Source organism: Tribolium castaneum, chromosome 2, assembly GCF_031307605.1.
Source record: "Tribolium castaneum strain GA2 chromosome 2, icTriCast1.1, whole genome shotgun sequence".
NCBI classification, from domain to species: Eukaryota; Metazoa; Arthropoda; class Insecta; order Coleoptera; family Tenebrionidae; genus Tribolium; species Tribolium castaneum.
This window is the reverse complement of record NC_087395.1, coordinates 4,288,505-4,312,001: the sequence shown is the minus strand read 5'-3', so window position 1 is coordinate 4,312,001 and position 23,497 is coordinate 4,288,505. Positions and strand designations below refer to the sequence as shown.

Below are 23,497 nucleotides of genomic sequence, written 5' to 3'. Positions count from 1 at the left end.
TCATGAACTGTATACAACTGAACATGAACCGCAGTCAGACCGCTCATGACTGCCTATACTGCCTCGCGAGGAAACTTGACGCTCACATTCTCATAGTGAGTGAACCAAACAAAAAGCACATACGTAAAGGAGGGTGGTATGTTGACGAGCTGGAGAACGCGGCTATTAAAATCATATCACGGGACATCAAAGTGCTTAGTTGTTCTTATTCTTATTGAACAAAAATTTGAGCCTATAAAAGTTACACGTATGTTACGTATGTACCGAACTCGCTCTCTACCCCGAGTAGCACCGAGCAACCCTTAATAAATGGCAACCACCCACGCTCAAGATGCCAGTTGCTTACGCCCGGTATTTCAGTGCTTGGGTAAAATCTTTGGTAACTAACCGATGGTAAATCTTACCCAAGATTTTAACTCTGTATGCGTGTTTCAGTGCTTTAGTGGAAATTGGGTTAAATTGGTAATCAGAATATTTTTAGTTTAACCATCAATTGAAATACCGGGCAACAACCGGGCATCCTTGCGGTCCCAAATGGTCTCGAAGGCTATCTTCTGCATATACCCTTTAGTGTAATTTAATATTAACCCATTTGGAACTACGGTCCTTTTAAAAGGACGGGTAACATTCGCTTAAAGATTTCTGTATTTATCGGTTCCGGCTATTCTCACATTGGTGTTACCACTTTACTTGACATTACAGATGTCCATATTGACATATGTCATATGTCAATTTAAACTTTAGAGTATTTTGGAAAAACCAGCATTTTTTGAAAATGAGTTAGATTTGTTTAGTGAGAAAATCGGAGACTACCAAGACTGGAGGTAAGTTTTTCCTATCATGTTATTTTCTTATTTCAATAATTCTCAAAACACACTTTTATAAAGGTCAAAGAAAGACAACACAAAATATTCTAATATGCCCCCAAATTTTAGCGTCCGTTTAAAAGGACGGTAGTTTTATTCAGTACTATATTGTGTTTTACACTCAATTATGTTTTAACTTTTAGTCGATGGAAAAAACCTCTTACGCTAAACGAGTTACTTGAGGAAGTAGAAAATCTAGAAGAGGAAACCGTTATACCAGATGAAATAATCCTTTTTCCTCCGGAAAATGCCAACGAATGTAACACCGACGAAGATTAGGGTGAAGAAGATAATGTTGTACTCAACAATTTACCTGGGTCGCAGTTGCGAGGTAATGTGGAAGTTGCTTTAAATCATGAGGATGAAGAAATAAATGATGAAATTGAAAATTGGGATAGTGAAGATGAGATACCCTTGCCTTTATTGCACAGAAAAAATTAAAAAAATTCAAAAATTTTCACTTTACAATTGGCGTTGATCTGCAAGATCATTTTCCCAAATGGAATCAAGTCTATATAACAAAAAATAACCTTTCACCAGCTGAATCTTTTAAGTTGTTTTTTGATGAAAACCTCATGAAAGATCTTGTTGGATTCAGTAATCAATATGCTCTTCAAAAAAATCGGCCGGGTGACATTACAACTGACGACATGTTTTGTTTTTTTGCTATTCTAATGTTGAGTGGCTATTGCTCTGTTTCTCGGAAAAAGATGTACTGGCAAAATTCAGACGACACGAATAATAAACTTGTTTCTTCCTCAATTTCAAGAGATCGGTTTCAACATGTCATGAGCAATTTTCATTGTGTCGACAACAATAATTTGAACAAAAGCGATCGGTTTGCTAAAGTACGGCCACTGTTTTACGGAAGAAAATCATTCGGTTGATGAAGCCATGGTTGATGAAGTTATGGTGCCCTATTTTGGACGCCATGGTTGCAAGCAATTCATAAGAGGAAAGTCTAAGGTATATAAGATGGGGGTATAAATTTTGGGTTGGAGCCACTCGTCTCGGATATATTGTTTACTTTGAACCATATCAGGGCTCCTCCATCAATTCGCCAGAAAAATACAAGGACCTGGGTCTCGGTGCTACTGTCGTTTTGCAGTACACAGATATTTTGACTTCAACCGGATTTGACAATTTTCATCTATATTTTAACAATTTGTTTACATCGTCGCTGCGAAAAATAAGAGCTACCGGTACCATCAGAAAAAATAGAATTACAAACTGTCCTCTAACTAAAGTAAAAGAATTCAAGAAAAAAAACAGAGTGGCGTTTGAATATGCATTGGTGGAAAATGATCTGACTGTATGTCGTTGGAATGACAATAGTGTCCTAACTATTGTTTCAAATGCTTGCTCTGTACTGCCTCCAAACAAAGCAAAAAGATATTCTCAAGCTCAAAAAACACATACATATTCAGGTAGACCAGCCTAAGCTAATAAAGGGATATAACGAAAATATAGGCGAAGTTGATCGAAGCGATCAAAATATCGGACAATACCGCATTTCAATTCGGAGGAAGAAATGGTATTTTCCACTAGTAACTCATTGTATTAATATGGCGGTACAAAATGCATGATATTTGCATCGGTTCAATGGAGGCAAACTGGACCAACTTGCTTTTAGAAGAGCCATTGTTTTAGAGTTACTAGAAACTCACAAAGTTTTAAGCAAAAAAGGACCTGCAAGGAAGGCTAGTTCTTATAAAGAACATTCACGTTTTGACAAAATTAATCATCTTGTAATCTATCAAGAAAGCCAGACGAAGTGCGCTGTGTGTCACAAGAAAACAAACTTCCGTTGCGAAAAGTGCGATATCGGATTACACCTAAAAACTGCTTTCGCCAATACCACACCAATTAATAACAATTAATAATTAACAACCATTTTTTGTTCGTAAACTTTTTTAGTTGATATAATATACAGCAAAATAAATATTAACCAAAATTGTTTATTTTTAATCAATGTTTAACCCTACCGTCCTTTTAAAAGGACGCCCTTTATTTAACCCTTTGAAGCACAGTGGTTACTCAGTAAAACCACCTTTTTAAATTTATTTTACTCCTATTCAGCATTCTGGTATCTCGCTGAAACCACATAAGGCATGCGTACTAAGATGCCTGTTTTAGAAATTGCCTAACTTATACTTTTTTCAACCTCGAAATTAAAGTTGTGTCGATGTTTGTATTGGGACTTGCTCCTGCTGTATCAGTGTCGTGATAGTGACTCATTTTATTATTATTATCGTTTATTCACAGTTAAATAAGGGTAAGTAAATTCTGTAAATTGTTGCTATAAATATTTTACTTGTTGTAACGACAGGCGCATGTTCAATTTTTGTTTACATTTTGAGGTAAATAGTAATATGCAGGTGGTTGTACAGTGATACCACTATGCAGTAAATGTTTTATTTTTTACAGACATGAGTAATGCCTTTCTTTGAGGAAGAGCAAGCTCGTCTTCAAAGACTTGTTGACGTTCTAGATGAAATACCATCCGACCCAGAGTCTATTGATGAAGAAGAAGATGACGTGGATGAAGATATTGAAGGCACGTATGTAATTGGTACAGACAATGTATTACAGCGTGTAGATAACATTTTGCAACCAGAAGAACATGTTCCAGGTGAGTTTATATTGCTCTGATTTTTTGTATACTAAGCCAAATGATGATTACTGATTAGACATTAATGGCATTGAAGAAAATGATGACAACCAGTCTCAGAATGATGATCACGACGTTTCTGACGACGATACTCCCATTGCTGTTAGACTTTACAGGAAAGGAATTACTTGGTCTGATGATTATCCAAACATAGCAAGAAAAAATGAGTTTAGGGAACATACAGGTCCAAACATAGAAGCAGAAGAACCTATTGATGTATTTCTGTCACTATTTACTGAGGAACTTATAGATACACTGGTTTATGAAACTAATCTTTATAACACGCAGAATAATGGTGGCATAATTACTAATCCTACAAACAAGGAAGAAATAAAAAAGTTCTTAGGAGTTAATATCCTTATGGGAATAAAAAAATTACCCTCTTATCGGGATTACTGGTCGTCGTCATTGGAACTTAGAGATTCTTACATAGCATCTACTATGTCTGTGAACAGATTTGGTTGGCTTCTTTCAAACTTGCATATAAATGACAATTCTAAAATGCCAACCAGAGACTCTCCAAATTACGATAAATTATACAAAGTCAGACCCCTGTTAGAAAAGTTAACAGAGACGTACAAAACCTGCTACGCTCCAAGTGAATTTCAGGCAATAGATGAATCGATGATTCCGTTCAAGGGCAGAAGCTGTCTCAAACAATATATGCCCGATAAACCCACTAAGCGAGGTTATAAGGTGTGGGTACGTGCAGATAGTTATGGTTACGTTGTACAATTTCAAATTTACGAAGGAAAAAGAAAAGATATCGTAGAAAAAAATCTTGGACTTCGAGTAGTCAAAGAATTGACAATAGACTTAGTTGGCAAAAATTACTCAGTATATTTCGATAATTTTTTCAGTTCAGTAGAACTACTTATTTATCTCCAACAAAATAAAATCAATGCAGCTGCTACTACCAGACCAAATAGAAAGAATTTTCCAAAAGATTTTCCAACTGACAAAGAAATGATTCGTGGCAATTTTGCTTGGAGATCAACACGTACTGGTATAACGGCTACAAAATGGAAAGACAGAAAAGGAATACATTTTCTTTCAAACATGCACAGTCCATTGACAGAAACTTCAGTGAGGAGAAAAGAACACGACGGTTCAACGAAACAAATCGCTTGTCCAGCAGTTGTTCAGGACTACAACAAACACATGGGTTGTGTGGACAAAGCAGACATGTTAAAAACAATATATTGTATTGATAGAAAGTCGCGCAAATGGTGGCACCGTATATTTTTCCACATGTTGGACACGACGGTGGTAAATACATTTATCATCTACTCACAACTTACGGAAGGAAAAAAGCTTACACTCAAGCAATTGCGCCTTGCTATTGCAATATCTCTTATCGGCATTCCACAGAGAGAAAAAGTTGGACGTAAATCATCAACCCCTGTTCACCATTTTAAAACTTACGTCTCACAAGAAGTAAGATACAACAAGTCGGAACATTTGCCTGTCAGAACAACATCTCGAAGATGTGGACATTGTTCCACAGTAGCAGAAGTTCATAGGACAAAATGGGCTTGCTCCGTATGCAAAGTTGCCCTATGCCTCTCTGATAACAGGAACTGTTTTCTTGGATTTCATACAAAATAAATAATATTTAGATTTTTTGCTAATTAATTAATTTCCTTTTCGTTGCATAGTGGTTTTTACGGTAAACCACCCCTCAAAAAAATTCAAAATTTTGAAAAAAAAATTTTTTTTGGCAAGCACTGTTTTTTGCTATCTAACAACTAAAGAAAAATGCTATTAAAAATGTTCATACCTCACTTTCTGGAAATGTGTGCTTTAAAGGGTTAAAAAACTGCCATTGCAATTTTCTATAGTTTTGTGATCAATAATTAAACTTTTAACTTTTTCCTCTTCCTTTGCTTCTGCCCCCTTTTTTTTCTTATCTATTTACCTTAATTTAATCTACGTTAATTTTCGTTTTGACATTTTGATCTTACGGTTTTGTTATTCGAATTGATCGTCCATGTTAGTTATTTTTTTTAAACTGAACCTTTAAAACCTATTGAATTGGTGTTATATATTTTTCTTAATTTGTAATTTTTTTTAATACACAGAGATATATATGGTCGCTACCGTCAACCTTCGGTAGGTTATCGCGCCCCAGAGTGTGCTAATCCCAAAGTTCAGGATGTGGCGCCCTTTTTCATCTTTTGACTGGACACGATAAACTGAAATCGAAAAGTGGAGAGGAAAAAAAAGCATCTTAACACAAGCATCCAACCTCGACGTCGACCAATGGTTAATACCGAAATCTTGGACATCACGGGAACCGTTTTGTAGGACAGCGCTGCCAGCAATAGTGGGGCAAGTATAAGCCTTTACCAACACCTCCTCCATCAAGGTTGCTCTCCACGTCGAGAAAAAGTGGAAGCAACTCTTGCTAATAATGGAGGTTCCCACGGTAACGACTGGCTAGCAGGCAAAACCACAAAAACTACTTTTATCGTGCTCTCAACATCAGAGGATACGAAAATAGGTTGGGTAGAAAAATATTGCCAACGATTACAATATCCATACCAACATAATCTTAAAGTCGAGAATTTGTTGTGGAATAATTTAAAACTGCACATAATTAAAACTTCTGTATTTTTGTAGATTTGGGATATGAGAGTGCGGTGTTTCACCATCGCAAATATTTTTACAAAAGGTAAGTTTATTACTTATCTGCCGAATGGAAAAACAAATGTGCATCGAAACTGGGAAACCCACGACAGACAATGTTGTTACCATCTTCACAGTTTTGTTTAACTGAACTGACATTATAATGGATATTATGGTTCGTCAGTGGAAAGATGTAGAAGAGCATCAGTACACGTATTAGAACAGTGCATGATCTTATTACTTATCTGCCGAATGGAAAAACAAATGTGCATCGAAACTGGGAAACCCACGACAGACAATGTTGTTACCATCTTCACAGTTTTGTTTAACTGAACTGACATTATAATGGATATTATGGTTCGTCAGTGGAAAGATGTAGAAGAGCATCAGTACACGTATTAGAACAGTGCATGATCTCCATAAACATGCACTTCATGTGTGAGTTTAGATTAAGAGATCATGATACTTTGTCAACGTCTTACGCATTCAATCCCAAGAAGGTCGTAATAAACTATTGATACAAATTTATAGAATAATTATATAGATTGTAAATAAAATATCACAAACTGGTGATATACTTGGTAATTTAATTTAACTTACCGTCAAAGATTAGAAAAAACGTTGCAATGAGAGGTCACTGCCATTGAGAAAGAATGCATATCAGAAGAAGTAATGTTCAAACAATGGTTTTCAACAGAAAATTTAAAAAATTTTAAAAATACTGTAGTCACATAAGCTCGTTTGGTGCATGATGCTACAAAACTCGTATTTAATAAACAATAATTATTTAAGACATAAGGTCTTTTCGATTTATATCGTTTTAGCTCTTATTTTCTACCACCGTCGTTTGTCTTAACCTTTGTCATGCGAGCTTAGGGTGATAGCAATAATCGTGAAGAAAAAATTCAATGAGGTGACTTGTCCAGATGCTAAATGATTACACCGGTTCTAATTAAGAAAAGTCCACCTCTTGAAACTTGTCCTAGATACATAAAAAACGATGGAGTTATGTAATGGTTCAAGAACAAGTCCAAATGTAACAAATGTTGCATGTTACGGTAATCCTTTTTTCATGGTACTATTCAAAATCTCTCCCTTCAGATTTAAACTTTCTTTTTGTACCAGGATGAAACAACCATCGGTGTTGTTTCAAATGAAAGACCCTCGAAGGTTTTTTAGCAAGGATTCAAAAATAATACCACTACTACGTTGTGATGGTGATAAAAATTGTACATTTTCTGCACAGAATGGAACATGGTAAAAAAAATCTCTACTAGGACACGGTCTTTGGTGTGGTTAGCGAATACAAAGACGACTCATTTTAATAGAAAAAATCTTTAAACTGAAATAAGCTAATTACTAAAAGAAACTCCACTATTTTATGAAGTGGTAAGAATTATAATTAATTAATTTACATTTTTCCTTGATACAATGCACAATTTCAGTTTCAGGTGCCAAAAACTCAACAAAAAACATATGATTTTTTTCAAAGACACCTTTTTCAATTATTCTTACTTAACCTTACAAGTGGCAAAATTGGTGCGCTTGTTCCTGATTCAAAATTCGTTTCGTTGCAATTCACATAAGATCGATTACTTACTCATACGTAATTGTTTGTGTTATAGAAAGAATACGGTGGCATGTCCATATAACTATGAAATAATTTCATAGTAATTTTTAGAAAAACTCTTATGTCGCACATGTTTTTAAATTGATAGAAGTACTGAAAGATTTGCAAAAAATAATTAGCACTAGTTTGTCTGTATCAAGTAACAGATTTAACTTTGGGAAACGTATTAGTTACCAAAATATTAAGAAGTTTCGTGGTGTAAAATGTTTGGATAAACACACAAAAACAAAGTTGTGTACAAAATGTAAACGTATACAAAAACGGCTTTAAATATTGTTACGTTTGCGATAGCATGAAACTACAAAGACAACTTTGCCATACAGGGTGTTTACAGTCTAGGAACTTTACCGGGTACTAATAAAGTAAAGAGAAAAGGTAACGGCGAAAACTTTGGGAATTGTAATTTTTTATTCCACTTCGAAGTATTGGTACAGGGTTTGAAGGTCATTGGCAAAATTTCTCTGTTAAAATAAAATTTAATTCTTGCAACAAATAAGAATATTGTAACCACGACAGTGAAAAACGTCACTTCATAGTTTTGACACTGTCACCATTTTATTTGGCTTTACTTCAGATTTCATCAAACTTTAAATCCGCTGGTCCTCTATCTGATCACTTAAATCGAAATCGTTTCCAGCAACTTTAGTTTGTGTTTTGTGGAGATTTTTCATCAAATTTACGTCTCTGGACTATAATTATTAAAATAATGAATTCGTTGTCATGATTAGGACTTACGGTGACGCACAAGGTAATAGTAATTGTTGTAGTCGAAGCAGCAGTTCACAAACAAATGATGTAAATTTAACGATTTTGTTAAAATGTGAATTTTTATTTTATATGACGTTTTGGGGTTCTTTCATCACTCATATGATCCCCTATAAGTCTCAACTCCACGACCGTAAACACCCTGTATTCACCCAAAGAAGTTAACTCCGAAAATTCTAGACGATAATGTAACGTTTTTGATAGTGTTTTACGATTTCGAAGCAACACAGGAAACAACTATTGGCGATAATTTGTTTTTACATGTTTCAAATTTATGTGAGGTCCACCAAGTTTGTCATGTTTGTATATTAAACGAGAAGATTTTAGAAAATCGTGAATTTTGTGGCGTTAACAGCCATAACCCATAATATGAAACATTTTGATGTTTGTTTTATTCTATATTCAATTGAACATCATCAGCATGAGAGTACCACCAGATAAAATAAAATATCCTGAACTCAGTCAATTAGGGAACGAAGATCAATTTCATCAACGTCATCTATGAAAAAGTATTCAAGCTGAAAACATTACAATCAATACAGCCATTACTTTTAGAAAAAATCGAAATGTTGGAACGATCATCTCGGTGTTGCGAAACTTTAAATATTCAAATATTTCGTCATAGGAAGAGACTTTTCATTAGACTGTCTAACTGCATGACGATCAACCAGTCACAATGTCAAACATTTGAACCGGTTAGAATCTACTTGTTCACACACGAACAACTGTACGTAGCTTTCTCACGAGCGCAAACTACAGCTAATTCCGTGTTAAAGTATAGAATATTCAACAGGAAAAGGCATTTGAAGAATTAATATCGATCAGTTGTTAGCTTATACTACAAACAAGGTGTTCATTCAATTTCTACTTTAATTATCAACAACTAATAATATTATCTAATAATAATAATTATTATTATTATTATTATTATAATAATAATTATAATAACAATAATAATAATTATCTAACTAATAATAACACTACGTTCTTCCGTATTCTATATATTTCAAAAGTTACACAATATCATCATTTTCTTGTAAGACATTGTAACGACTCCCAAGTACCCCCAACACTTTAAATAGAAATTAGATTATAACACTGGATACTCAATGTATTACAATTAAGGAAATGGTATGAGTAATCAAAAGGTGTGTCTGCAAAATAACATTTGGGAAAACGTAGGCCGATGACGCAAGTTAGAACAATTAAATTAAACAATTTAACAATTAAATGACAAATAAAACTTTCAATTTTTTTTGTATTTTAGGCACACCATAAGCCTCACCTGGAAATGCAACAAAAAATTCAGTTAAAATAAATCTGTTAATTTGTGCAAGAAACACCCTTATTTCTAGGAATACAAGAGCTTTTGTTTCATTATTTTTAAGTGCAAGCTGTGAAAATGGAATAGGGCTAGGCAGATTATCACATGCGAAAACCATGTTTGGAACAACACCCATAAACGTAAAGTAACAAATAGATGTAAGTTTGTTAGTGAGTTTGACATTCCGTATCGGATTTAAATGGGTGTTGTGTCAGGCAAAATTAGAGTGTAAAAACAAATAATTAGCCAAAATAAGTAAAAGGCTGAGACCAACGGTCAATAATGTCCCCAAATCCTCAAATCAACCAAAATGTAATACACACCCCTAAAATAAAATGTCTAGTATTTATTGAAAGAATAGGTTTAGACTCCTCTAACTCCTCCGAGTTAAAATTTGTCAGAAAAATTAGTATATAATATCAGAGAAGGATATCCAAAAAACTTGAAAGACGTGAAATCCTCGGAAGATACACGTAAAATATTAATGTTCAAGTCTCCTAAGGATTTTGGAATAAAAGTTAACAAAATTGTACCCATCAAAAACAATGCAATTCTCGTTGAATCACATTGCTCCTCAATTTAGAATTTAACGGAAAATTCAGTTTTGAAATTTCTAAATTTGTGCACAGAAAGGATTAATAAAATTTGACACAAAATTCAAATTCTTGATGTCCCAAAGGAACTAGATAGAAACTGAAGAACTTGTAAATAAAATTTTAAAACAAGAGGGTTTCCGAAAAAACTTGTAAAATCTGCATATATTAGGAAACAAAGACGGGAAAACAAATCACTGGGTAGTTGAAGTGCATCCGGCTGCACGGAATTATTTTATCAAAACAGGCTGTAGATTATATATCAGTTGGAAGTCCTTACATATTTAGAGAATATCTCAGGATCACGCGCTGTTTCAAATGCCAAAAATTCGGCCATGTTTCGAAATTTTGCAATTCAGAAGAGCAATGTGGTTACTGTGCCGGTAATGACCACGAATCAATGGCACGTAAATTTAAAAATGAAAAGACAAAACATAAATGTAACAACTGTGAAAGAGCCGGCCAACAAAATTTAAATTACTCGGCAGGGTCAACAGTCTGTCCAATTTACAATCATCGGCTGCAAGAGGCCATTAAGAATATTGACTTTGATGGATAATACAATCAGTATTATTCAGTTAAATTGCAATGGCGGGAAATTGGCAACGGCAGAATTGGTAAAATTTGCACTTGATAATAAACTTCAATTCATAGGGTTAAATACGGACAAAATTACAAATTGTCAGGAATCTCGACCGCAATTAGCTGCTTTGCAACCCAAAAACTTTTTCCTTTGATCATATTTCAAGTGTGACTTTTTTATTTTAGTTTTTATTTTCATAGTTTTTACTATTTGATTACTTTGATTCCCACCTATTACAACATTGCAACTTCAAACTACTATGTAGTATTATACAATGTGTTTTTAAATGATTCTCATCTAGTCGTGTGTGAATTTCTCATGTAAAATCAGAAAATGCCGTTTCATAGAACTAATGATAGGCATTTAGACATCGAATTTTACCATTCTTCATTTATTAAGTCTTGAATTCGGAAATAATCTTCAATAATAGAAGTGATTTCTTTTACAGTATAACAATTTAAGTGCATTTTAACGAAATTTTTGAAAGAAATTAATTGTATTTTAAAACTGACAGATTTTTTATTGACTTTATTGATTTTATTTTATTATCAATTCAATTGAGTAGAGCGCCACAATTTTTTTACATGTAGTATGAAGATCCATGGTTAATGGAGGTCATCAAAACCTTCGACATTATTTTTCCTCCTGTAAACGAAAACTTACCACAATAACAAGTTTTATAATTGTGAAACCCCAGTGTATAAATTGAGCCTTGACTTAAGCTATTTTTAACAATATTTGCTTATAAAATTTTTGGTGAAAGGCTTGTTTGTTTGATCATTTTATTAGGATATCCCAAGAGAAACAAATTGTTGGTTCGGGAGTTATATTAGAGCCTTAGTCATCCTAATACACAAAATAAATAATAAACTAGTACATTCCATATTCATTATGCTTATCATAATTCAAACTCATTTCAAATATAAAAACCCTTATAGCATAGTAATTTTAAGCAACTGTATCCAGAATATCTGCCCGTCAAAATAAAATTAAGTTTTTAAAAATTCGTTTCACTATCCGAATTATTTAACTGGCGCAGTCAGTAGGATAGTACAATCGCGTTTTATATCGTGCATCGTGCAGAGATTTGGAATCTCAATTCCTTAAGTACTATCTCAAGAAGAACCTGAAGCACCCAGAAGAGTACCTGCATCGTGCCAGATCTCCAAGGTGTCCTTCAGTCCAAACAATCATCTACAGGACAATAGAACATCGATACCAGGTTAGTGAGTCTGAGTATCCTGTCAATTTTCATCCTAAAAATCTCAAATTCCCGGCATAGGAAATAATCATATCTTAGTTATTAATGAATTTAATAAAATACAAATATATGATAGTATATTAGTTTATTAATTCTTAATAATTTTACTTTATGAAAGATAATAGTTTAGTAACTGATTTGATAAAGAATTTAAAAAATTCTTTAAACATCAGCAATATGAATGGACAAAATAAACAAAATCAAAATAATGGTCCTAATTTAACTTTATTAAAACTGTATATTGATACCATTCCAAACTATAACGGAGACCCTACCTAATACACTTGAAATTTTTATAAACGCTTGCGACTACTTATTTACCGAATATCGTCACAATAATGTCTTCAAGTAAGTACCCATATTTTATTACTCTTTTATAAGTAGAACCTTTGTTGCTCCTGTTCAAATTTTAAATGTGCCATATTGCTAACTTTAACCAAATTTTGATTGCCTAGTAATTCTACATTGAAATTTACATTTTGGTACTGATTCGGTCGAGTTTCTTTTACATTACCAAAAGCAATATTATTAGAAATTATGTAAACGGTTAAAGTGTATTTTCTTGTTTTCTTTTCTTTCTTGGTGACGTATGTAAGATACTTTGTATTTATAACATCAATAAACATTATTATTATTATTATTATTATAGTCTTTGCAGTTTTGAACACTTTATTGTCAGACCTTTTCTGCAAAAAAAAAAAATTTGTTTTTATGTTATCACAAAAAAATTTTTTGTTACTCATTATTTAATTTATAATTTTTTTTATAGTTGCACCTGCTGGATATATGGGGGATTATGACCCCCAACTGGTATTCATACATGGGTCTATCCCAGACATTATTGTGGACAGGGTACTGTCCGAGATCCCGGTAGGGACTTTTGAATATGTCAGGCGGATTGATGTATTCTGGCTTACGACGCCCCCCCCGTCATTCCAGGGCTACCTTGCTAATTTGCAAGTGGGGAATATAGCCGCCGCGTACATCGAGACGGCGATGGGATTTCAAGTTGACATTTGGCAACTTATATAATTTTAAAAATAAATATAAAAATTTTTATACTATCTGGCGTTTTTCTTTGAACTTACGTTGATCCCATTCTTTCTAATGAGTGACCAAAGCAAGATTCTGACGTATTACATGAGCTTTTTAACCAATGAATGTTATACGAATTCGATTACAACAAAACTTTTGATCCGCTTTTTGCCGCTGAATACGCCAGTGCTACCTTAGTTTGCGTAAAACGTACCGCGAACTATTTAGCTCAGTGTGGAATTATCAAAACTCGTTTTGTAATGATCAACTTTCTGTCTTTCCACCATAATTGTAAATCCTACCGACTGCGCCATTTCGTCTGTGGCGGGTAATTACACTATGATTAAGTTTAATAATTCGGGGCCGAGTGGTAGCCGCCACCAGAGCGAAAAAACACTTATTTGAGGTAGGTCTTCCGGCTATGTTGCGGAAACAATTATTTGGGAAAGATTGAGGCAGTCAAATTAAAGAAGTACTCACTAATAAATAGTTTAATTAACATATTTGAGAAGTACAAAAGTTAACAAGTATGCTTGCATCAGTGAAGCAAGTACTAAATCTATTGGGAATCGCCGTCTCTCATGGAAACGGTTCTGGATTGATTCACCAAATACCCGTCACCGAATTAAGTACATGAAATTACCGAGTACCACACTTAAACCTAATTTGATGCTAGTTCTAACAAATGCAGTACTTAAAGTTTATTTAATATTAAAAATCCAACAAAGTTTCGTTCATTTATCACTCGCATCGGCATTCGAATCGTTCAAATAAACAGGTAGCGTCCGCCGCCTATGTTATGTAATTTACAACCCCGAAACGCTCGGCAGGTACTGATGATAATTTTTACAACAAAGTCCATGTCAAACAACGTGAGAAACTCTGGCCACCTTGAGCAAAGAAACAGTTTACCTATCTTTAACATCTATTATTTCGCAAGCCACCCGCTAGTGTTCACCGTATTTTTTTCTGACTTGGCATTATTACTGAGTCAGTTCTGTCTCATAAACATGGAAAAATATCACAACAAAGTCCGACAAAGCATAAACCAAAATACGAAAGAGCTGATAACGATCCATGCTCGGAGTAAAGAGAATTCAAATTGACCAAAACTCACAATGCATCATGCGAAGTTGCCTCGATGAAATAATTCCAAAATCAGGGCACTTAGGGCTTTTCTCCACAATGCAACACAATTGTCACTTAAAACAGTTGATCACCGTAGGATTTTTTTTTTGAGAACGGTAAGGCAGTAACGCAACCGCTCGGTACTTCTTACTTCGAAAAAACTCGGCGTAAGACTCCTTTGATTTTTGTTTTTAATTTTACTCGTTACTTCGGTCCCCTACTCAACCCCCATTGATTGTAAATTTGGTCAACCCCGAGGTTAAGTAAGTTGGTGAATTTCCTGTTGGTGTTGCCCTGTGCTTCCTTTCTCGTGCCCCAGACGGATTTTTATTCGGCATTGTTTTTAACTTTTGGAGGGTGCATTTTAATGCATTTTAGTTATCTACCATTCAATTTACTTGGCCTGGATGTGCCCCAGACGTTTGACTTTGCGTACTTATTTTGTTGGGCTTTGTTTTAATTTCCCGTGATTTTTAGTAATCTCGCACGTGTTCATAAATGTTACATTGCCTGTCTGTTCCTTTTCCGTTGGTACCCCGGGAGGGTCGTGACCCGCGGTAATTAAGGAGGGCCAATTTGGCCCGTCACAATAGTTTAGTAACTGATTTGATAGAGAATTTTAAAAATTCTTTAAACATCAGCAATATGAATGGACAAAATAAACAAAATCAAAATAATGGTCCTAATTTAACTTTATTAAAACTGTATATTGATACCATTCCAAACTATAACGGAGACCCTACCTAATACACTTGAAATTTTTATAAACGCTTGCGACTACTTATTTACCGAATATGAACACTTTCAAGAACTTATTTCGTATTTGACAAGAATAATAATTAGTAAACTTACTGATCGCGCATTAATTTTAATTGGTTCGAAAACTGAACTAAACACATGGAATTTAATAAAACAGTCTTTAAGATCAAGCTTTGGGGATCAAAGAAATTTGGATTGTTTAGAACAAGATCTATTAACTTTGATTCCTTTTAAAAATGAAGATCCTTTAGAATTTGGAAAAAGGATTCAATTAATCAGGAGTAGATTTATTTTCCAAATTAAATACAATTAATAATGCCGAAATGACTCAAATTACAAAAAATGTATATTCTAAACAATATGATCAACTCGCGCTAAAAACCTTTATTCGTGGACTACCTCGCCACATCCAAAGCATTATTAAATTAAGTAATCCAGTTTCTTTAAAATCGACTATGCAATATGTAACAGAAGAATACAATTTTCGATACACACAAAATTTTACTTCCAATAATAAATCCAATTATACTAAACCACATAACAAACTTTTAAGAAAACCTCCAAATTAAATAGCAGTGCAATGACACGAAGGTGGGATTTGCAATCATCAACAGACCGAGCCTTATCACAATTCCACAACACTGTGAAATTGAAAATGAAGATTTCCTGTTTCGCAATGAAGAAAATATAACAAGAGGAGAAGCCTTTTTATTGCCGAAGATCTCAATGAAAAACGATGACATAAAAACAAACGTAAAACAACAAATGCTTCATCACGTGGACTTGAATGAAATCCCTAAATTGAAACAACAGTTGATCCTCAATCACAATTGATTATCTGAAGACACAAACAGTTTTCCACTAATACATGTTTTCGGAATCTTAAGCTCAACGACCCTCATTTGTTTAATCATCCTGTTCATTATTAGATGGAAATCCCAATTCATCCAAGAAGAAGTGCAAAATAATACTTCCGTATTATTTTCCAACTTGAGGAGGGAGGAGTTATATTAGAACCTTGGTCATCCTAAATACACAAAATAAATAATAAACAATTCCATATCCATTATGCTTATCATAATTCAAACTCATTTCGAATATAAAAACCCTTGTAGCATAGTAATTTAAAGCAATTGTATCCAGAATCTCTGCCCGTCAAAATAAAATTAGGTTTTTAATTCGTTTGTGCTTGGACCAAAATACTCATCAATTTGAACATCTGATGTAATTTTTTAATAAAAACATTTTTAACACGTTAGTGTGCTTATTCGGGTCCTGGCTTTAAAACCACCCGATGGAACCGTGCCGCTAGTTGTAAAATTTCTGCAGTCATTACTGTTATTGGGGTAGGTAGAGTGGGTCCTTTTGTAGCGGAGATTCATCACTATTCAATCTTGTCCCTCATAAATTAGACTGAAATATCCGATGAATATTATCAAAATGGCTTTTATTCCATTTCTAACGATTTTTTTGCAGAATAATTTTATTTCGCATTTTCGATCCATTGATGTAAAAAACAGCCAATGTGATTTTTTGGTTAAATGGTTTTTTCTTTTATATTGGACAAATAAACTAATAGAAAAGTTTTTTTCCCTAGCGGGATTGGATATCAGTGCAGTGAAAAATATTTATTTAATTTTTTTTTGCTCTCTTCTATGAGGTGTAAAGTGCCTGAGTGTAAAACTTGACGAACCCGGTATAAATTCTGTGAAACTAATAAGGTTAATAAAAAGCCGTTGCTCAATGATAAATTGAAAAAAGATTAAGTATTTAGATTTTTTTAATGAAAATTAAAAAATCCTTAGATTTTTGGTGAATTTAAAAAATGCCCTTTTTCCCTTTTTGTTAAAAAAATCCCTAGAACTAGGGAAAAATTCTCTAATCTGATCTGGCATCACTGTACTCTCGGTCCTCTGACTATACTACCCCTGGCAAAAATGTCAAAGAGGGGGTAAGTTCCGACTATACTTTTGGGATACATTCCCGGTTTACACTTACAGTGTCAAGATATCTCTTGATGTTATTACATCTAAATACTAGTTCAAAGTTTAGAGTACTAACAGCAGTGTGTATCATGGTAAGTAATAAAAAATTTTCCTTAGTACCAAACTTTTCTGTTTAAATTTTATGTGTTTATATTATTATAGTTTATCCGTTTATTATTATTATAGTTTAATATTATTTAAATGCGTATTATCAGTTAAATTTTACACGCTGGCAGGGTTCTACGAAGGAAATAGAGATGGAGTTAGAACTGCTGGGCGACGGCAGCAGTGGCAGTGGTAGTGGCAGGGGCGGCACCGGCGAGGGCGGCAGCGGCGAGGGCGGCAGCGGCGAGGGCGGCAGCGGTGGCACCAGCAGGGGTGGCACCAGCAAGGGTGGCACCAGCAAGGGTGGCACCGACAGGGGTGAAAAAAACGGGAAAGAAAGGAGTAGAAGAACACAAAAGTTTGTCTTCAATTTTACCAGTTTAAAGTTTTCAAATTATCAAATAAATTGTTTGTTGCAGTAGACTTCAGGAGAAACAGGGGCGGACGAGGAAACAGGCGCGGTCGAGGAAACAGGGGTGGCAGTGGTGGAATACACTACTACGGAAATGTAACCATTGATTATTATAGGAAGTAAACGTTCACTGCCTATAATAATTAATGGTTACATTATTATTATTATTAATATTATTATGATTTATAATCTTTTAATAAATGTTTAAATTAACAGGTTGTTTTTTTTACTACAAATAAAAATTCAGTTTTGCTTTCCTTGCATTTATTCCATTCAAAACAAAATGTGCGATTTCAACTTTCCCAGAACTGGCGACGCAGCTTATCAACATAAAGTACGAGGGCCACTAGAAAAGTAATCCACCAAACCATGAAAGAAACTATTGAAACGCACAAGCATTATTTTATCAAGTAGCGGCATCTTTATTTACCATACCTCCAAAATGTCGCTAATTCTGATAATTGCTTCTCAATTTTAAAAATTATTTATGAGGGAAAACAAGCAAAAATTGTGCATGTTGAAAATTTCGAAAAGTGTTTTACGCTATTACCATAAACAGAATCAAAACAGTCTGCTCAAATAAGGTTTCCACCCTCTGAAAAGCCTGTAATAATTAGCTGGATGCGAAATGGGACAAATTTTACATGATGTAAAATTAAATTAACAAAAAATCTAAATCGTTTGATTCATAGCTAAGTAGGTTATTTTTCTAGTATACCTCGTATTATATAATGATGTACCTGATCAGCGCTTATTTTAATAAATATTTATTTATATATTAATATTTATTTATTTATTGTTTTAATAGGTATAGTAATAATTTATCCCAAAATGGATTTGGAAATAATAATTCATCAAAAATGTGGTTACTGGTTCTTAGTTTCAAGTCGTTTTACTTTTACGGGTTACATTCTTATATTTGGGCTGTATTCCTTTGGAAAACAAATCACAGCTTTATTTCATTAAGAAAAAAACTCTGAACATGCCCGACATCTCGACTCGGTCCAAACGACTTCTTGCTGCGTCAGCGTAGGGGAATCCCGCTCGTAATTGAATCGCTGTCGCTGACATTCAATACATTCATATCGCCAAATCGCCATATGCAGCCAATACGCGCTATCAGTGTGACGTAGACATTTGAGGTAGGTCAGCACCTTAAAGCTAAACAATCGCCATTTTCAATGCTTTTCTTATGGGCATTTAAAAGTTTTTCGTATTTCTTTAATGCTAGAAGTGTAGGAACATTACTTTTACAGAGAAATGATAGCTATGAAAAATGCAATGTCGTTTCTTAAAGATTTTAGCAACTGAGCTAATATTTCTGTAAGTTGAACACATAAATCCTTTTCTAACCTAACTTTTTTCAAACTTCAAAATTCAGTTTTTCTTAATTTGGACATCATATTGATGTAAATTATTATGTGGCCTTTTAAAACTGAGGGAAAAATGGTTTGCCACACTAATGACATTGGATTTCTTCTGAATGACGAATTCATGGGGTGCAACCGGCGCAACCCCAATAAACGGGTTGTTTTCTGTCCCCCTCCCCCATCACGAGGGATGAATAGCAGGTATACGAGGGTAGAGGGTTCAGGCACATACATGGTTGAAAGTAGTACGGGTTGTGAGTTCTGTGCTTCTTTCGTGAGTGTCTTTTGTTATCGTGTTTTTTCCGATCGTTCTCCATATCTTCGTGTTCTTGAATTTTTAAAATTCTGTTTTTCCAAGACATTATCTCATTTTTGTGGTACATCATTAGGTATGATTTGTGAATAATATTTTGTTGCGATACTTTGATAGTTCATGTGTAGTAGGTTTTTACATCACAACTATGGGAATGTGTTGGGCTCCAGATTGCAAACACTATAGTACTCGCGATAAATGCCATTTTTTTAGTTTTCCTAAGTCGGGAAAAGAACGAGCACTATGGAAAAAATTGTTGAGGTAATTTTTAATAGATGTTTTGATATTAATTTTTAATTGCTTGTTTCATTGTTAAATGTAGAAGAGATGTAGAACCCGGACCAGGAGCCTACGTTTGCAGCTGCCATTTTCGGGATGGAAGAAAGGAAAATGGTCCTGAATTATTTTTGCACAATATCGCAAAAAGAGCCTATTTTCAAGTGGAATCTCCAGAAAAAAAAAAGATGAAAAAACAAGGACTCCCTTCTTGTTCTAGTTCCGCTGAATCATTAAGGTAAAAAGTGAATCCTAGTTTTAAATTGATTTACAATTTGATCATTTGAATAGTGTTGATATACCGGAAGAAACAGTACCATCGACAATGAATTTAGAGGAAGTGCCATCGACGTCTACAGCCGTAGTTGCAGCACCAGCAGATATAATTCAAGATGCTCCGTTAGAATCTATGGGTGTGCAAGCACCCTTGGTGTCACATGCGGCTCTTGAAGCAGAAATGTATTTTCTCAAAAAGGAAAATGCTGAACTTAAAGCAAAAATACAATATCTGACAGTACGATTTTGCTATGAAAATGTTCAAGGAAATGACAAACTCATTGTTTTATATACCGGTCTTCCCAATAGCCAGATTTTCGAAGCATTGTTTCACTTAATCGAAAAGTTGGACATAAAATATTACCACAAATGGACAGTCCAAAAGTTAACTAGAATTGACCAACTCTTTTTAACCCTAGTAAAATTACGACTCAATTTCCCTCAACTTGATTTGGCGCAACGCTTTGGGGTTGCCCAAAGCACAGTTTCTAATATTATTTTAACATTTGTCCATGTAATATATGAAATTTTATATAAACAGTTTATGACGACAATGCCTTCGCGCGAAAAAAATAAATCTTGCTTGCCAACATGTTTTAGCAATTTTACTAATTGTAGAGCAGTTCTAGATTGTACCGAAATTTTCACTGTGGTATCACGTAAGTCTATGTCAACACAGAAATTAACATATAGTACTTACAAACATCATAATACTTTCAAAGGGCTAATTGGAGTTGCACCCAATGGTGTCATCACATTTGTAAGTGATTTATACGTGGGATCAACTTCTGATCAAAAAGTTGTTTTAAATTGTGGAATAATCGACATGTTAAAAACTGGAGATATGATTTTAGCCGATAAGGGATTTTTGATCCAAAATATTCTGCCACCAGGGGTCACTTTGAATATTCCACCTTTTTTATCAAATGTCCAATTTACACCAGAGCAAGTTAAGTGTACCGAAAATATTGCACGTGCAAGAATACACGTCGAAAGGGCAATACGCCGATTAAAATGTTATCATATTTTAAATTTTTTGCCAGAGTCTTTGTGCCACTATGGAGATATTGTTTTTAAAGCGACTGCCGCTTTAACAAACCTCCAATTTCCATTAATTAAAGAGGTAGCAGAATTGTTTCAGGATTGTGATGATTAAAATAATGTAAAATAAAAACCATCTATTTATATACAGTTTATTATTGTGAAATAAAGGAAATATATTGGTCAAGATAAAATTCTTTTAAAATATTGATATTTTCTGACCACCCCGGATCTTTTTCAATTTGAAATATCTCTGTGCACTTTGGTGTCCACACGACAAAGTAGCAGATACTTCGACCAGTGATGTGCATTTGCCCCTGTACTTGGTGGTAATAATTGTGATTGCTGTTAAGATTAATGTCCTCATTTTCATCCCTCCAATAAAAATATTTTTTATCCTTCAGGGCTTCAGACAAACTGTCAGTGTCCCTATATTTATATGGGCATTTAATTTCGAGAATCCCATCTTCTTCCACTAATCCATCAGGACTTGCTCCCAAAAAGCCTGATTCTTCCAACCTACAAAAAAAAGTAATATTACATTATTCATCTAAGTTATACGTGTTAATTATTTTCGACCTACCAAAATCCCGTCTCTTGGACTTTAAGATTCGTCGCTTCTTCAAATTCTCTGAGCGCTGTCTTCTCGTGGGTCTTACCCCACTGCACAGCAGCAACCCTGTCAAGCGAATAGCCTTCCGCCAAATTTTTAAATAAAGAGGGTGGGAATCTTCGTCTACTGCAAGCAGATAGTACCATGCCAAACCTGCTGGCCGTTAAACGATGTTTCCTTGCTACATGCCAATTTTCGTTAACATGTTGGCCCCGAGTGCACGCCTCAACCAGTTTAATGCGTGCCTCATCTATTCTGCACTTCTCCAAAAGAAACTTTTGTTTGTCTATGGCCTGCACGTATTCTAAGCTTTGTAGAATTTCTTCGATATCTGCAATAATTTTTCTGGCTTCTTCACTTGCTTCTGGTCTTAGGAGCCAAGTGAAGCCCACCACATTCGTGACGCCTATTTCGGCACGGAACTGAATAATTTCGTCCTCAGTAGAGGACCTAGACAGTGCCGTATAGTTTGATAATTTCGGCTTGTAAACATCAGCTAACTTAATGACTTCTGTTTGTGGTGTTGTTTTTGATGGGGCACTCCACTGACACTCAATGTCAGTAGCACTTACATTATAATGAGCATAATATAATGCTGCAGCCATATGATGGCAAGCCACGTTGCCCCTTGGGCAGGTACAATGTGCCGTCTTAACCCCTTCTTCTAGGTCATATGAAATCTAAAACACACTTTGTAGAAGAAATGTCTAACAGTTAAATAAATACAAACCTCCACAGTATAATTTAGCTTTTTCATGCTCGGTAGAACTTCTGCAGAAATTCTCATCGGTTGTACTGTGCCATCAAACCTAAATTTGGTGACGTGACCGCTGGTAAAAGCATTTTCTCCCCGAACTAAAAAGCGATTACCGTCCCCAAAAAATTTCGCAATAAAGTGAAACTTAACAATGTGCTTTTCTGCCACTAAAATGCATAAATATAATAGTTTCTCAAAGTATAATTAAAGCTTACTCACTTTCTCACCGACAACGTGGTTCCCTGTATTCTTTTATAAAGTTCGTATTTTCACAAAAAGTCACTTCTAAATTAAATTAAAGTCTCTAGTGGCACAAATTACACCCGCTGCAGCTATTTGACACGTTATTAACGCACAAACACAACCAAAAAACCGAAAAACGTATTACACCACATGTAAAAGACTGGTTGTTTAGCTTTGAGCAACTGACCTACCGTAATAAGAGTGGGGAGGTGACGTCACGACTGATAGCGCGTATTTTACTATCGACTTCGTAGTGGTTAGAACGGGTAGAAGTAAATTAATTAATAATTAGTGGTAAATTTAAATAAATAAATTAGTGCCGCCAAGCGATAACCGAAATGGAACAGCCCCATTATTTTTCAACATTAGTTAAAAAGTTCTACGAGATTGGAGTTACAAACTTCGATCAATTGAAAAGTTATCCGCGCACTCATGAAATATATAATAAAGTAACAAAAAATAAAAAGAGTTTGTCAGAACGGCGCAATGAGAAAGAAAAATTATTTAAAATAATTCAGAGAAATACGGGAAACATTAGAGACATTTTTCAAAATTTGTTATTGTCATCTTCAATTAATGATCGTAAAAATCAACAGGCCAATGAAACACCAAACAAATCTAATTTATCCTTAGTTTTGACACCTATGACATCTCCAATTTATTCAGATGAAAGTGTCGTGCAAACAGCTACGCGATATTACGCTTCAACACCGGCAAAAGCGAATTTATCAATGTCTTTTACTCCTTTAAATGTAGATCCAATTTCATCAATCAAATGTAGTCCTGTTGATGATGTTCCTTTAAGCGAAGACACTCCATATTTTGAATTGAATAAAACACTAGATGTTACACGTGAAGACATT

General features: G+C 34.5%; 3 protein-coding genes across 5 annotated transcripts; 2 read left to right on the top strand and 1 right to left on the bottom strand.

Moving 5' to 3' along the window:
- Positions 1–2,930: 2,930 nt before the first annotated feature.
- On the top strand, positions 2,931–5,160 carry LOC135265438 (piggyBac transposable element-derived protein 4-like). 2 transcript variants are annotated; one of them, XM_064354942.1, is made up of 3 exons: positions 2,931–3,141; positions 3,294–3,498; positions 3,557–5,160. In XM_064354942.1, the coding sequence occupies exons 2-3, from the start codon at positions 3,303–3,305 to the stop codon at positions 5,143–5,145; spliced, it is 1,785 nt and encodes a 594-aa protein (XP_064211012.1). In that variant the 5' UTR covers positions 2,931–3,141; positions 3,294–3,302; the 3' UTR covers positions 5,146–5,160. The 2 variants fall into 2 exon arrangements, with proteins under 2 accessions (XP_064211012.1, XP_064211011.1); XM_064354941.1 differs by having other exon boundaries at positions 2,931–3,498.
- Positions 5,161–18,839: 13,679 nt separating this feature from the next.
- Positions 18,840–21,215, top strand: LOC135265272 (uncharacterized). The gene is made up of 6 exons (XM_064354828.1): positions 18,840–19,068; positions 19,127–19,504; positions 19,557–19,689; positions 19,751–19,942; positions 19,996–20,639; positions 20,703–21,215. Exons 2-6 carry the CDS (start codon positions 19,165–19,167, stop codon positions 21,134–21,136), a joined length of 1,743 nt encoding a protein of 580 aa, XP_064210898.1. The 5' UTR covers positions 18,840–19,068; positions 19,127–19,164; the 3' UTR covers positions 21,137–21,215.
- LOC107397501 (uncharacterized) lies at positions 21,160–22,887 on the bottom strand. Of its 2 annotated transcripts, XM_015977823.2 has the most exons (5): positions 22,611–22,887; positions 22,542–22,558; positions 22,365–22,489; positions 21,605–22,314; positions 21,160–21,540 (listed from the first exon to the last, which is right to left on the bottom strand). In XM_015977823.2, exons 3-5 carry the CDS (start codon positions 22,419–22,421, stop codon positions 21,177–21,179), a joined length of 1,131 nt encoding a protein of 376 aa, XP_015833309.1. In that variant the 5' UTR covers positions 22,422–22,489; positions 22,542–22,558; positions 22,611–22,887; the 3' UTR covers positions 21,160–21,176. The 2 variants fall into 2 exon arrangements, with proteins under 2 accessions (XP_015833309.1, XP_015833308.1); XM_015977822.2 differs by having other exon boundaries at positions 22,365–22,558.
- Positions 22,888–23,497: the final 610 nt, after the last annotated feature.

Bases quoted from the DNA above. Each gene is read 5' to 3' on its own strand.
- LOC135265438 (XM_064354942.1), top strand. From the start codon at position 3,303: ATGCCTTTCTTTGAGGAAGAGCAAGCTCGTCTTCAAAGACTTGTTGAC. The intron at 3,499-3,556 runs GTGAGTTTATAT...ATTACTGATTAG, and splicing joins ACCAGAAGAACATGTTCCAG to ACATTAATGGCATTGAAGAA.
- LOC135265272 (XM_064354828.1), top strand. From the start codon at position 19,165: ATGTGGCCTTTTAAAACTGAGGGAAAAATGGTTTGCCACACTAATGAC. The intron at 19,505-19,556 runs GTATGATTTGTG...GTTCATGTGTAG, and splicing joins TTTTTGTGGTACATCATTAG to TAGGTTTTTACATCACAACT. The intron at 20,640-20,702 runs GTAAGTCTATGT...ATACTTTCAAAG, and splicing joins AATTTTCACTGTGGTATCAC to GGCTAATTGGAGTTGCACCC.
- LOC107397501 (XM_015977822.2), bottom strand. The intron at 22,315-22,364 runs GTTTGTATTTAT...AGTGTGTTTTAG, and splicing joins AGCTAAATTATACTGTGGAG to ATTTCATATGACCTAGAAGA. The intron at 21,541-21,604 runs GTAGGTCGAAAA...TTTTTTTTGTAG, and splicing joins GTCCAAGAGACGGGATTTTG to GTTGGAAGAATCAGGCTTTT.